Source organism: Cebidichthys violaceus, unplaced genomic scaffold (genome assembly GCF_023349555.1).
Source record: "Cebidichthys violaceus isolate CVI_PGR_0920_01 unplaced genomic scaffold, fCebVio1.0.p SCAF_13, whole genome shotgun sequence".
Classification (NCBI taxonomy): domain Eukaryota; kingdom Metazoa; phylum Chordata; class Actinopteri; order Perciformes; family Stichaeidae; genus Cebidichthys; species Cebidichthys violaceus.
The window spans coordinates 11,927,366-11,939,383 of record NW_027176296.1 but is presented as its reverse complement, the minus strand read 5'-3'; the positions used below and the strand labels follow the sequence as shown (position 1 = coordinate 11,939,383).

Genomic DNA, 12,018 nt, shown 5'->3' with positions numbered 1-12,018 from the left:
GCATTAAATTCACCTGGTAGTCGATCGCGGGTGTCTACGTCATCGTTTCTAAACGTATGCGTTTCCGTCCGTCCACACGAATACGCTATCCGGAGTTTTCAAAGTTATCCGGCTTCGGGATCGTTTCTAAACTCCGCCGTTTACGGTGCTCGAAAATGCCGGCGTATTGTGGACGTTCAGTGTAAACGTAGCAAAACATATGCGTTTCCAAACGAAAACGGAGTCGTGTGGATGTAGTCTCAGTCTCTTCTCCCCAAGATCTCCAGGGTGTTGGTTATAGTTGGAACCAGTAAATTGGCTAGCGCCCCGCTGAGCTTGTTTTACATTTTCTTGTTTTGAAATAGTGCTCTTGACAGAGCTAGATTTTTCTGTTTTTCTGTAACAGCTGATCTGACTCTGTCTTTGATGGCTGTGCTGCCAATATTTTCTTCGTGCAATCCTGTTACATTCTGTAACATAAAACATTTAATATAAATTAAAATAAGTCTACACTGACTATTGGTTTCCACTTCGACCTCCTCCCTATGCGGACTTCTGTGGAATTTGATTAGAAATAATAAATAATACATTTCCCTTAAAGCTTAATTGGCAACGTCATTTTTAGGACACAGGGCTGACATTGCACACCGCTCCAGCATGTTGAGGAATCCAAAGCTTGATGAACATGCTGTCCCGTTGCTTGGCTGGGACTGAACCATTGTTGTTCAGGGGAGCAGTATAATTAGCAGTTAATTTGTGCTCACAAGTTGGATTTGATCCACTTTGCCTTTCTTAAAGATTTGCACAGACAGTATAACAAATAATCAAGTTTTGTATACAGCAATTTTGAACTTTTGTCCCATTTGAGTAGAGCAGTGGTTTACTTCCTGAAATCATAGCTCCACTCTGTAATTTAAAGAACTGTACAGCATGTGTGCTTGTGCTCCACGTATGAATAAAAGTGTCTGTGCCGACAAGATAGTCATTCAAAGCAAGTGTCAACAAGCAGGCAAATTCAGGGACACCACATGCCGACTGCAGACTCCCTGAAGGCCTGAACCAAAGAGTTGCTCCTCCTTTCCCACCGTCCTTCATCTCCATGCACTCTTTCTTCTTAATACACTTCCTTTCCTCTCTCTATTGCTTCCTGTTTTGCCTCTTTCTAGCCATCTCCCTGTCAACTTGTTAGCGCTTCCTCTCATCTCTTCACAGTAACTGGTAGAAGTGTGAGGTGGAGCCATCATTAGACTGCCTGGAATTCTTTACTCTTCTTTAAACTCCTCTTCTCTAAACTCTTCTTCTTTAAACTCCTTGGTTTTTACATTTCAAGGGGCCAAGACCCCACTTGTTGTGGGCCCACCGTTTTTAAAGGAGTACTCCAGTGATTTAGTATTACACTTTCTTAAAGTTGGGAGAAAACAATGGATTAAAAGATAATACTTTTAGTCACTGATCTGATCATCGTACTTTCATTCTGCTCATTACTTGCATACAGTCTTCTCAAAATAAACGTCTGTCTTCACAGGAAACTACTTAGGTTAAGGCAACAAAACTAGTTTGTCACGTTTAAGAAAAGAACTTGGTTTGGGTTAGAATAACTACAGAAGTGCTGTTACTTAAGTACAGAAGTTACATGCAAATAAATCAATGTTAACTTTACGTTTCAGGTGGTCTCTTGATGAAAGACGTTTTTTATTCAACCCATCCACCTGAACTCTTTGCATTTCCTGCTTCATGATTACGTGGATTACATACAAATTGATTTCATGGGATGTCTGCGAAGTACAGCGCATTCATTATCGGAAGGTATAGCTATGAATGCTATATGAGGCAGCTCCAAAAACACTTTCCATGATGAGTAGCACATTTCTTAGATCCTCCCTGCCTGGAATATTCCCACATCTTTCAAATGCCACACCCTGTTACTTTGTGGTCTCAACGTCCAAACTAAGATTACCTTAATGAATCGTTGCAGGACATTTTCTCAGACTTGGCAAAGTGCTAAAGAGATACAGAAGACACTAAAAACTTTACAACTTTTTCCACAGGCTGGGTGGTTCTGCTCAGCCTAGTCAACTCACAACACACTCTTGTACAATTGTCAGTGTTTAATTTTAAAAGGGGAAGTTTTCACACGGTGGCCATATTTAACGGACACATCAATGCTTAGTTTGATAATGAGATGAGTAGAGTTAAAGGCCAATTTACCCAAGAAGATCCAAATTAATGACTAGCAACTGTACTGAAGGACAGTCCAAGTTGTTGAACTAGCTAAGCTAGTAAGTCGCCGTCCAGCCTGGCAAAGAAAAAATGACAGTGTGTGTTCTCAATTTACCTGCAGTACATTTCTGAGGGAGCTGGAGAACTGTGCAGAGAAACCAGAGCTGGTGGGAACCTGTTTTCTGAAAAGGGTGAGTACCATAGTCGTGGAATTGTATGTTAAATGAGTATTTGTATTTTGTTAATTTACACTTTTAATGCTGAATAATAAATACTTTTTAAAACTACTTTTAGTACTTAAAGTACGTTTAACTGATACTTCATCTGTACTTTTACTTGCAATGTATATATTTCTGTGTATATATATTTTCTTGGGTCCTTTTTAAATCCGGTCTCTAGTTCTTTTTTTATTAATTTCCGTATTCAGGTAGGTCTTCCGTTCTGTTTCAGACAGAACGGAAGACCTACCTGAATAGGTGGGTCAACTTTGGGGGATGGGTCAACTTTTTCTCCAGAGTGTAAAAGGAACCCAGTTCAGTGCAGGCCCCTGCATCAATGGACTAAAGTTGTCCTGATTGTCAAAGAGGGGAAACAGAGAATGAACTCAAATGCAGACAGACGAGGAAGCAGCAGTGAGCACTGACATTTTCATGGCTTAGTGCTACATAAATAATGTGAAAGTATCAAATTGCTCAATCCATGGAGAAATACACACAGCCTGTATTCATGAACTGTGCCTTTAAACGAGCCGTCAGGATTTCTGTACCGTTGTGATGTCACAACTATACAATATACAGTATATCGACCAGCTGATACCATCCAACGGTCATCTATGTTGTTTTGGGCATTGGCAAACAAACTTTGATGTCACTTTTGTATGAGACACTTTGGGACTGGATTAAGTCCTTTGCTTTGTATAACCAACCGTTCAACCCCAAAGCTTTGGATTTGAGAAAAAGAAAATTGCCAGTGACCATAATCCAGGCAGCAGTTACAGTATGTTTCCTTCAACATAGATTTGGCAAAGCAAATTAATAATTTGTAGACAGAGTTAAATAGGGTTTGTCTCATGATGGTGGGCTCCTTGCAGATGATGGTGGGCTCATTGCTAAGGAATGAGGAGAGGTTGACCAGCCAGTGATGTGCCAAATTGACAGACTTTGTATTCCAGCAACAGCTAAAATTGACCAGAAACTGACAAGAGTTGATTCACTGTAAGGCCCCCTCTTCACTCAGACATGTCTTTGTATTGTCAGAAAGAAGAGCTGCAGGTGTATGAGAAGTACTGTCAGAACAAACCCCGCTCTGAAGTCCTCTGGAGACAGTGTGGAGACAGCCTCTTCTTTCAGGTAACACACACACACACACACACACACACACACACACACACACACACACACACACACACACAGACTGAACAACCTGAGTCTAGAATTTATATTTCCTGCATCATCGACATTGTTGCTGTCCCATTTTTGCAACCTCGACAGGTGTGTTTTGACATGAACATGCAGCTTTAACACTAACTTTTGAAGGTTTGTCTTGTGTCCCCTCCTGATGGACAATGGTTGGTGTTTGTGATAACAGGAATGCCAGAAGAAACTGGACCACAAACTGTCTCTGGATGCCTACCTGCTGAAGCCTGTCCAGAGGATCACCAAATACCAACTCATGCTCAAGGTAACCAACTCAGACACCCACAACACTTCGAGTGCTGTCAGCTATAGTGATCTCTGAAGCCTGCTTGCTTGCTTCTTGGTTGAGAAGCTTCTTTGATTGGCTACAAGATCTCATTAAAAATTATCCAAATTATGTTTGACTAATATTTCAGTAAATTAATAACAGGGCATTTAGTTCAACCTGCTGCATGTAATCCCCCACAGGAGTTCATTTTGAGCTTGGAGCCACAATGAGGGTGTAATCTTTCAGTGGCCCAGAGTTATACACATCTACTGCTACACCCCCATGTTGGCGTTTAGAGGTCAAAGTTCTGAACTTTAATCCAGTTTTTTTAGTTATTTCCAAGTTTATTTTTTCTGGAAACGTGGAGAGAGAGAGGTATGACATGCAACAGAGGTCCCAGGTTCCGTGACATGCACTGCAGCCATTGGACTACCAAGGCACTCCAGAAAAAGAAAGTTTGGAAATTGTTAATATTAAGCAGATTTTGTTAACAGCCCTTTGTTATGAATATGCAGTCTGAAGGTACCACATATTATTTGTACCACAAAAAGTTAAAGGCGCTCAATATGGAATTCGGAGCATGTCTTTTGCCTTCACACGGCTCACAACATGGCAGCGGCTGAGCCGGTGGCTAGCAGTGCTAACAATGCCAACAGTGTTGACGGAGCTAACAGTCCATAACTGGGAGCCGGGAAGGTGGCCGCTACGGTAACTGCCGCATGAGCACAGGTGGCAAAGAGTTAGCTAGTGGAACACAACAGACAGAACATGCACAAATATGCATTCAAAATAATTTACATAACTTAAAAAATGGGTTCATAAGGAACCAAATGCCTCAGGAATGAGTTGCTTATATGAGACAAATCTGAGGACACAGCTGAATGTTCTGACACTGTAATGCTATGACATGAACTTCATTTTGTTATTAGGACTCAGCGTGACATCTTCCAGTTCTTCTTATAAAGTCAGCGCCTCATTAAGTCTTCTCTTCTTCTGCAATGGCTCAGGGTTGTAAGCAGGAATTTAGAAACCCTAATAATTCATAGAAAAAATACAGAAGACACAGCCTCACTCTCCCCAATGGTACCGTCACTCTTTATTCTTTTTTAATCCTTCCTTATTCAGTCTTTTTCTGACCCCTTCTTGTCTTCCAGGAGATGTTGAAGTGCAGTAAGGGTGAGGGGACGGCTGAGTTGGAGGAGGCTTTATCCACCATGCTGGACATCATCAAGTCTGTCAACGACTCTATGCACCAGATAGCCATCACTGGCTTTGAGGTCAGTGAGTGGAATTCATTCATCATCGCCATCATCATCATCATGTGCAAAGAGGAAAAAGTTGAAAGAAGTTGATAAATAGAGCTGTATGACCGGCTGGTTATGTCAAATCAGTTTTACTGCGGTTGTGTTTTTTCATTAAACTTCTATGTTATGTGTGCCCAACTTAAGAAGACTAGTTCTGTCTAAGTTGAAAGTAGGCAAACTTTAGAAATTAAGTTAAGCCAACCATTGTTTAGTTATAGATTTCTCTTTTCAATGATCCACTGCAGTATTAGCTGTGCTGCTAACAGCTACAGTTGTGGTCAAAAGTTTACATACACTTGTAAAGAACATAATGTCATGGCTCTCTTGAGTTTCCCTGTTATTTCTACAACTCAGATTTTTCTCTGATAGAGTGATTGGAACAGATACTTCTTTGTCACAAAAAACATTCATGAAGTTTGGTTCTTTCTTGACTTTATTATGGGTTAACAGAAAAAGTGATCAAATCTGCTGGGTCAAAAATATACATACAGCAGTGCTAATATTTGGTTACATGTCCCTTGGCCATTTTCACTTCAATTAGGCGCTTTTGGTAGCCATCCACAAGCTTCTGGCAAGCTTCTCGTTGAATCTTTGACCACTCCTCTTGACAGAATTGGTGCAGTTCAGTTAAATTTGATGGCTTTCTGACATGGACTTGTTTCTTCAGCATTGTCCACATGTTCTCAATGGGATTTAAGTCAGGACTTTGGGAAGGCCATTCTAAAACCCTAATTCTAGCCTGATTTAGCCATTCCATTACCACTTTTGATGTGTGTTTGGGGTCATTGTCCTGTTGGAACACCCAACTGCGCCCAAGACCCAACCTTTGGGCTGATGATTTTAGGTTATCCTGAAGAATTTGAAGGTAATCCTCCTTCTTCATTATCCCATTTACTCTCTGTAAAGCACCAGTTCCATTGGCAGCAAAACAGCCCCACAGCATAATACTACCACCACCGTGCTTGACGGTAGGCATGGTGTTCTTGGGGTTAAAGGCCTCACCTTTTCTCCTCCAAACATATTGCTGGGCATTGTGGCCAAACAGCTCGATTTTTGTTTCGTCTGACCACAGAACTTTCCTCCAGAAGGTCTTATCTTTGTCCATGTGATCAGCAGCAAACTTCAGTCGAGCCTTAAGGTGCCGCTTTTGGAGCAAGGGCTTCCTTCTTGCACGGCAGCCTCTCAGTCCATGGAGATGCAAAACACGCTTGACTGTGGACACTGACACCTGTGTTCCAGCAGCTTCTAATTCTTGGCAGATCTGCTTTTTGGTGGTTCTCGGTTGACTCTTCACCCTCCTGACCAATTTTCTCTCAGCAGCAGGTGATAGCTTGCGTTTTCTTCCTGATCGTGGCAGTGACAAAACAGTGCCATGCACTTTATACTTACAAACAATTGTTTGCACTGTTGCTCTTGGGACCTGCAGCTGCTTTGAAATGGCTCCAAGTGACTTTCCTGACTTGTTCAAGTCAATGATTCGCTTTTTCAGATCCATGCTGAGCTCCTTTGACTTTCCCATTGTAGCGTTTGTGGGCGTTTGTATCCAATGAGCCCCATTTAAATGGCCTCAGAGAAGTCACCAGCTGTAGTCACTCATAATCACTCACAAGAAGTTAAGAGGCCATGCTATGAAGCTCATTTCATTGATACAACTTTCTAAGTCACCAAAATTGCTAATTCATGTTGCTGTATGTATATTTTTGACCCAGCAGATTTTGTCACTTTTTCTGTTAACCCATAATAAAGTCATGAAAGAACCAAACTTCATGAATGTTTTTTGTAACAAAGAAGTATCTGTTCCAATCACTCTATCAGAGAAAAATCAGAGTTGTAGAAATAACTGGAAACTCAAGAGAGCCATGACATTATGTTCTTTACAAGTGTATGTAAACTTTTGACCACAACTGTAAATCCAAACATGGATTAGTTGATCAGGGTTTGAAATGCGTTGAAACAGAGTGCAGGGAGTGATCTGGTGACTATTTTCTTCATCCTGATTTGCATTGTGTTGATGTTGTTTAGAGAGAAAGCCATATGACGTGTATGTGTTTAGAGAGACATGACTTTCCGTAAATTACTGATACTTCTGTTCTATTCTCTATTTAGTCTGGTTTGGTTTCACAGCGCATTTAAGCACTTTGACTCGATACTGATTTATGAGCATGAATTCCTTCTCCTTCAGTTTATACCAAATGACTTTATCAATATCCCTATTTTTTGTGAACTTTATTTAGCATGTAGAATGTTCTCTTCAGCCCAGATGTTGAGCAAACAACAGATTTCTGCAGAAATCAGTTCTCTCCCACTCACTTCATACCTGTTGTTACCTGTGTCCATCTCAACAAATGTCCGCGTATGCAGCGGATTCTGTTCTCACTGCAACTGAACCGTACTACGGGTTCCTACACAGTGATTCCAATCTACAAATGTCACAGGAAAGATATGGAGCAATAGACAGACCTGATCTGACACATTGTGTTGAAAAGCACCTTCCACTTTTTCTTTTTGCTGGAGATGTTTTTGCGGAACTTTCTCTTAAGACTCCAGTGTGGGATTTTGATGATTGTATGAAGAGTTTTGAGAGCACAACCTCTTTTGGTGCGCACTTTTGCTGTTTTAGAAGGTATGAAATACACACAAGACTTAAAAACTGTGGATCCCAGTAAAAGTCTGTCCACACCACCTAAACTCAGCTCCAAATTATTTATTAACCAAACACACAACACAGTTGTTGTGATTCTTTGGATTTGTGAGTTTTATTTTCAGTGAGGAAACATTTCTGAGATTCCATCTCATTCCCTGGCGATTTTGTGTGTTTGGTCTCACCAGCTTTTTAAAAGACTTCTCTTCTGCACCAAGACTGTGCATGGGGGAAATAGTGATGTATATCATGATATGGATCTGCTTGGCTACAGTTTGCAATCATGGGTAAACAGATGTAGTTTTGGAGCACTTGCTGGAATCCCTGATTCTGTCAATTATTTTTGAGAAGACAGTCTCCAAACATAACAAGTGCAGTGCAGATACAGCTTATTCTAAGACGTCGAATAATCTACATTGGGTAAACGTCTCTGGATTCATAACTTTGAAATTGAAAAAATTGAATAACGAATAAATACAAAGAAGCAAAAAAGAGGCTGATTTTTTGTGATTCAATTTTTTATTCAATACTAGAGGCTAGCTTAAGTATAACAGCAAATCATTAGCATTTACTACTCAAAATCTGTAATACTAGAAAAGGCTCATAAGATCACAATCGTGGTATTGTTGTTTATCGATGAATATTATGACCATAGTAAATAGTGTTTCTGATTATGGCATTCATCATTTGCCGGGGACAATGCTCTTATTTTCTTTAAAATAAATAAATAAAAAATAAAAAGTCAGTAAGATAAATAAAGAAATAAAATAATAAAGACAATATAATAAATTATAATAAAGACAATACATATATACATTATACACTTTAATTCATATTGTGTTAGAAAAACTGACTTATTGTAACTGTATCGTTTGCATTAGTTCAAAGTAGAGTGACACCATCACACAGTCAGTGATGTCTTACAGGACGTCCTGCAGATGGTGTTTGCCAGTTAAGGTTTGATGGAAGCTGATTTAAATCTTTAGCATCTGACAAAGTTCAGAATTTTATTTCTAGAAAGAAATAAAAATGTACACAACTGGTTGGATCCTGGTCGTTTTATTTCAGAAGGGGACTCTCTGAAAGCAAATGGACACTTTGTTTATGCAACTACATCCCACTGTAGCAATGCTCATTTTAACATGTGATCTACTATTGCGATAAAATGGATGACTGATTTTCAATACAAATCTATTTCCCCCATTGGTCTGAATATAAGACAATGTTTTTTTATGGAACATTTTAGTATACCTATCTGAATTTCCTATTTTTCTGGGAGGATAGCTCATACGATTGATTGGAACAAACTTTCTTTATAGCCATTCATTTCTTAATAAGACTTGATTCATTCTTACTGTTCATGAGCAGCTGCTCGTTTGTGAGAATTGGTTGTGAGCATAATCAATGCCAAGGATTTGTTATATAAGGCTGCCTGTTCTACTCCGTTTGTGAACAACAACTTCACACAGCAGAGATGAGGCCAGGTGTCAGAAATTCAGCAAAATTAAGTTTAACGAACTAAGCAGTGTCAGTAGTTACATTACATTACATTACAGTCATTTAGCAGACGCTTTTATCCAAAGCGACTTACAATAAGTGTATTCAACATTGGTATTCAAGAGAACTACTAGTCACCAGAAGTCATAAGTACATTTCCTTTTACAAACAAGCATCTAAGAGCATGAAGCAGAGCATAACTCAGAGCCAAAGTACAGTGCAGAAACAAAGAAAAACAGTTAGTGCAAAAAGTAATACAAATACAATAAGTACAACAAGCTAGTATGAATACTGGGATGGCCGTGGCTAAGTGGAGAGCAGGGCCACCTTTCAATCAGAGGTTCGATCCCCGGCTCCTGCTCCGCTAGTCTCATGTCAATGTGTCCTTGAGCAAGACACTTAACCCCAGAATTGCTCCTGTAGCTGTGCCTACGGTAGATAGATACTGAATTGTAAGTCGCTTTGGATAAAAGCGTCTGCTAAATGAATGATGATGTAATGTAATACAATAAGTGTTAAGTGGAAGGCTCAGGGTAGCACTTCCTGAAGAGGTGGGTTTTCAACTCTGCTGTCCTGACGTCCTGACGTTAGTGGTGCTAAGGGGCCCAAAAAAGGAGAAAGTATCTGTAAATGCTTGCCAAAAAACTGTGGATGCTCTAAATGTCTGACTGTCTGTGTGTTGATGTTCACAGGGGAACCTGAGTGAACTGGGGAAGCTACTGATGCAGGGATCCTTTAATGTGTGGACTGACCACAAGAAAGGCCACAGCAAGGTACAACCCCACAATCCAGTGGACAGTGTTTCTGTCTTTATGTAACCAGAAGTACTTAATACAAACCATGCCTGCCTTTTTGACATTAGTGAAACAGAATACATTTATTCTGCAAGTTTTAGCTGCTTTTAGTTTTTTCTACCATTGAATAGATGGATGGATGGATTAAGGGATGGATGGATGGATGGATGGATGGATGGATGGATGGATAAAGGGATGGATGTATAAAGGGTTGGATGGATGGATGGATGAATGGTTGAAATGATGGATGGATGAATGGTTGGATAGTTGGATGGATGGATGGTTGGGTGGATGGTTGAATGGATGGATGGACGGTTGACATATTGGATGGTTGGCTGGTTGAATGGATGATTGATGATAGATGATTGGATGGTTGGATGGATTCAACCTAATAGAGGGTTAGAGTTAGGGTTATATGAAATAGATTTTAATTTTGTATGGAAATTAGCTGAACAGGAAAATGAGCCTAGAGCTTGTGGAAAAGTCCTCAAGAGAAGAGCAGGTTTGAGAATTGATTCGTTGAAATATGAGATGTCATTTTTAGTAAATGGGTTTCAACATTCATTGAAAACCATTGGGTTTTAATATTTATATTTTATATTCATCAAAGTTATCAAAATAAAAAACTTCTGCACAAATTGCAAGTGGGGGCTGCACTATTGTTGCATTTGCTGATGGTGAAAGAAAACCATCTGTTGTAGAACATCTTTTCAGTAAGAGAAGAGATGCATAACAGACAAACACACAGGAAGCAAGAGGGTGTATGACAAATATGGTGTTAGTCTGGAGAAACACAATTGGTAGCAATACCAGAATTATTCACCAGTCCTCAGTTGTTTCTTACCACACTTAATTTGAAAACAGAACTATGTATCAGCATGAATATGATAGTTGAACAGTGGAATGATTAATGGACAGGCATACTGATAAAACAACTAATCTCCTTGTTTCAGGTGAAGGACTTAGCCAGGTTTAAGCCCATGCAGAGGCACCTGTTCCTGTATGACAAGATGATGCTGTTCTGTAAAAAACGAGAGGAGACCACAGATGGACACGAGAAGACCCCGTCCTACAGCTTCAAACACTCGCTCAAGGTCAGACACAGATGATGTTCTTTCTCCAGCTGTCCGTTTTGTTTGGTTGATGTCACACCTCTGTGTGTGGCAAAGTGATAAAGACCTCACTGTAGTCTGAAGGTCTTAAACAGCAAAAGTTGAATTTGTCTTTCAGCCAAATACGTAAATTCCTAAATGCTCATTTTATGGGTGTCCGAGACAAAACAGTTTTAAGTTGAACTTCACTGAGTTGGTGTAGATATGGTGTGTAGTGTACACAGAATATACATAAGAAGCGGACAAAGTCATCTTGACGGGAGCCATTGGCTTGTGGACTACAGTTCTGAAGCCTTGAGTTTGCTATTTTTGCCATCACCATCTTGTATTTTTTGCAACCAGAATTGACAGGAGAGGGTGGAGCTAAGAACAACTGAATGCTGAACAAGACATTTTTAGGCAAACAACATACAGCAGAACTATATCAAAACATCCATTTACAAACTGTCAGACAAGTCGCAGTATAATCTCCCAGTCTCATTTATTATATGCTCACTACTTCCCAAACACTCTCCAAATCTTGCTGTTGAAAACCTAACTCCCTCTACTGTCTCATGCACAGACTTGCGCAAGCATGAGAATATAGTGGAGGAAGTGTTTTAAATAGTACGATTTTAGTAACGATGCATGTGTTTGGGACATAGTGAGCATACGACTGGGTTTCTTCAAGAATTCAAGGTAAGACCCGGTGAGTAACTGATATGCAAATGTACATTTCTAGGTTTAAGTATTCCTTTAACAAGCAGTGTTAAAGCGTATATAACAATAACTATACGACTTCCTACCTT

The 12,018-nt window shown here is 39.9% G+C and overlaps 1 protein-coding gene across 6 annotated transcripts in view; it reads left to right on the top strand.

Annotated features, from left to right (window-relative positions):
• Positions 1-12,018, top strand: part of mcf2l2 (MCF.2 cell line derived transforming sequence-like 2) — a 113,966-nt gene that overhangs the window by 73,156 nt on the left and 28,792 nt on the right. For all 6 annotated transcript variants that reach the window (XM_068707748.1, XM_068707753.1, XM_068707749.1 and 3 more), the window contains 6 exons: positions 2,321-2,390; positions 3,456-3,548; positions 3,787-3,879; positions 5,037-5,159; positions 10,017-10,097; positions 11,072-11,212. In XM_068707748.1, the coding sequence (XP_068563849.1) occupies positions 2,321-2,390; positions 3,456-3,548; positions 3,787-3,879; positions 5,037-5,159; positions 10,017-10,097; positions 11,072-11,212 (601 nt within the window). The remainder of the gene's footprint in view (positions 1-2,320; positions 2,391-3,455; positions 3,549-3,786; positions 3,880-5,036; positions 5,160-10,016; positions 10,098-11,071; positions 11,213-12,018) is intronic.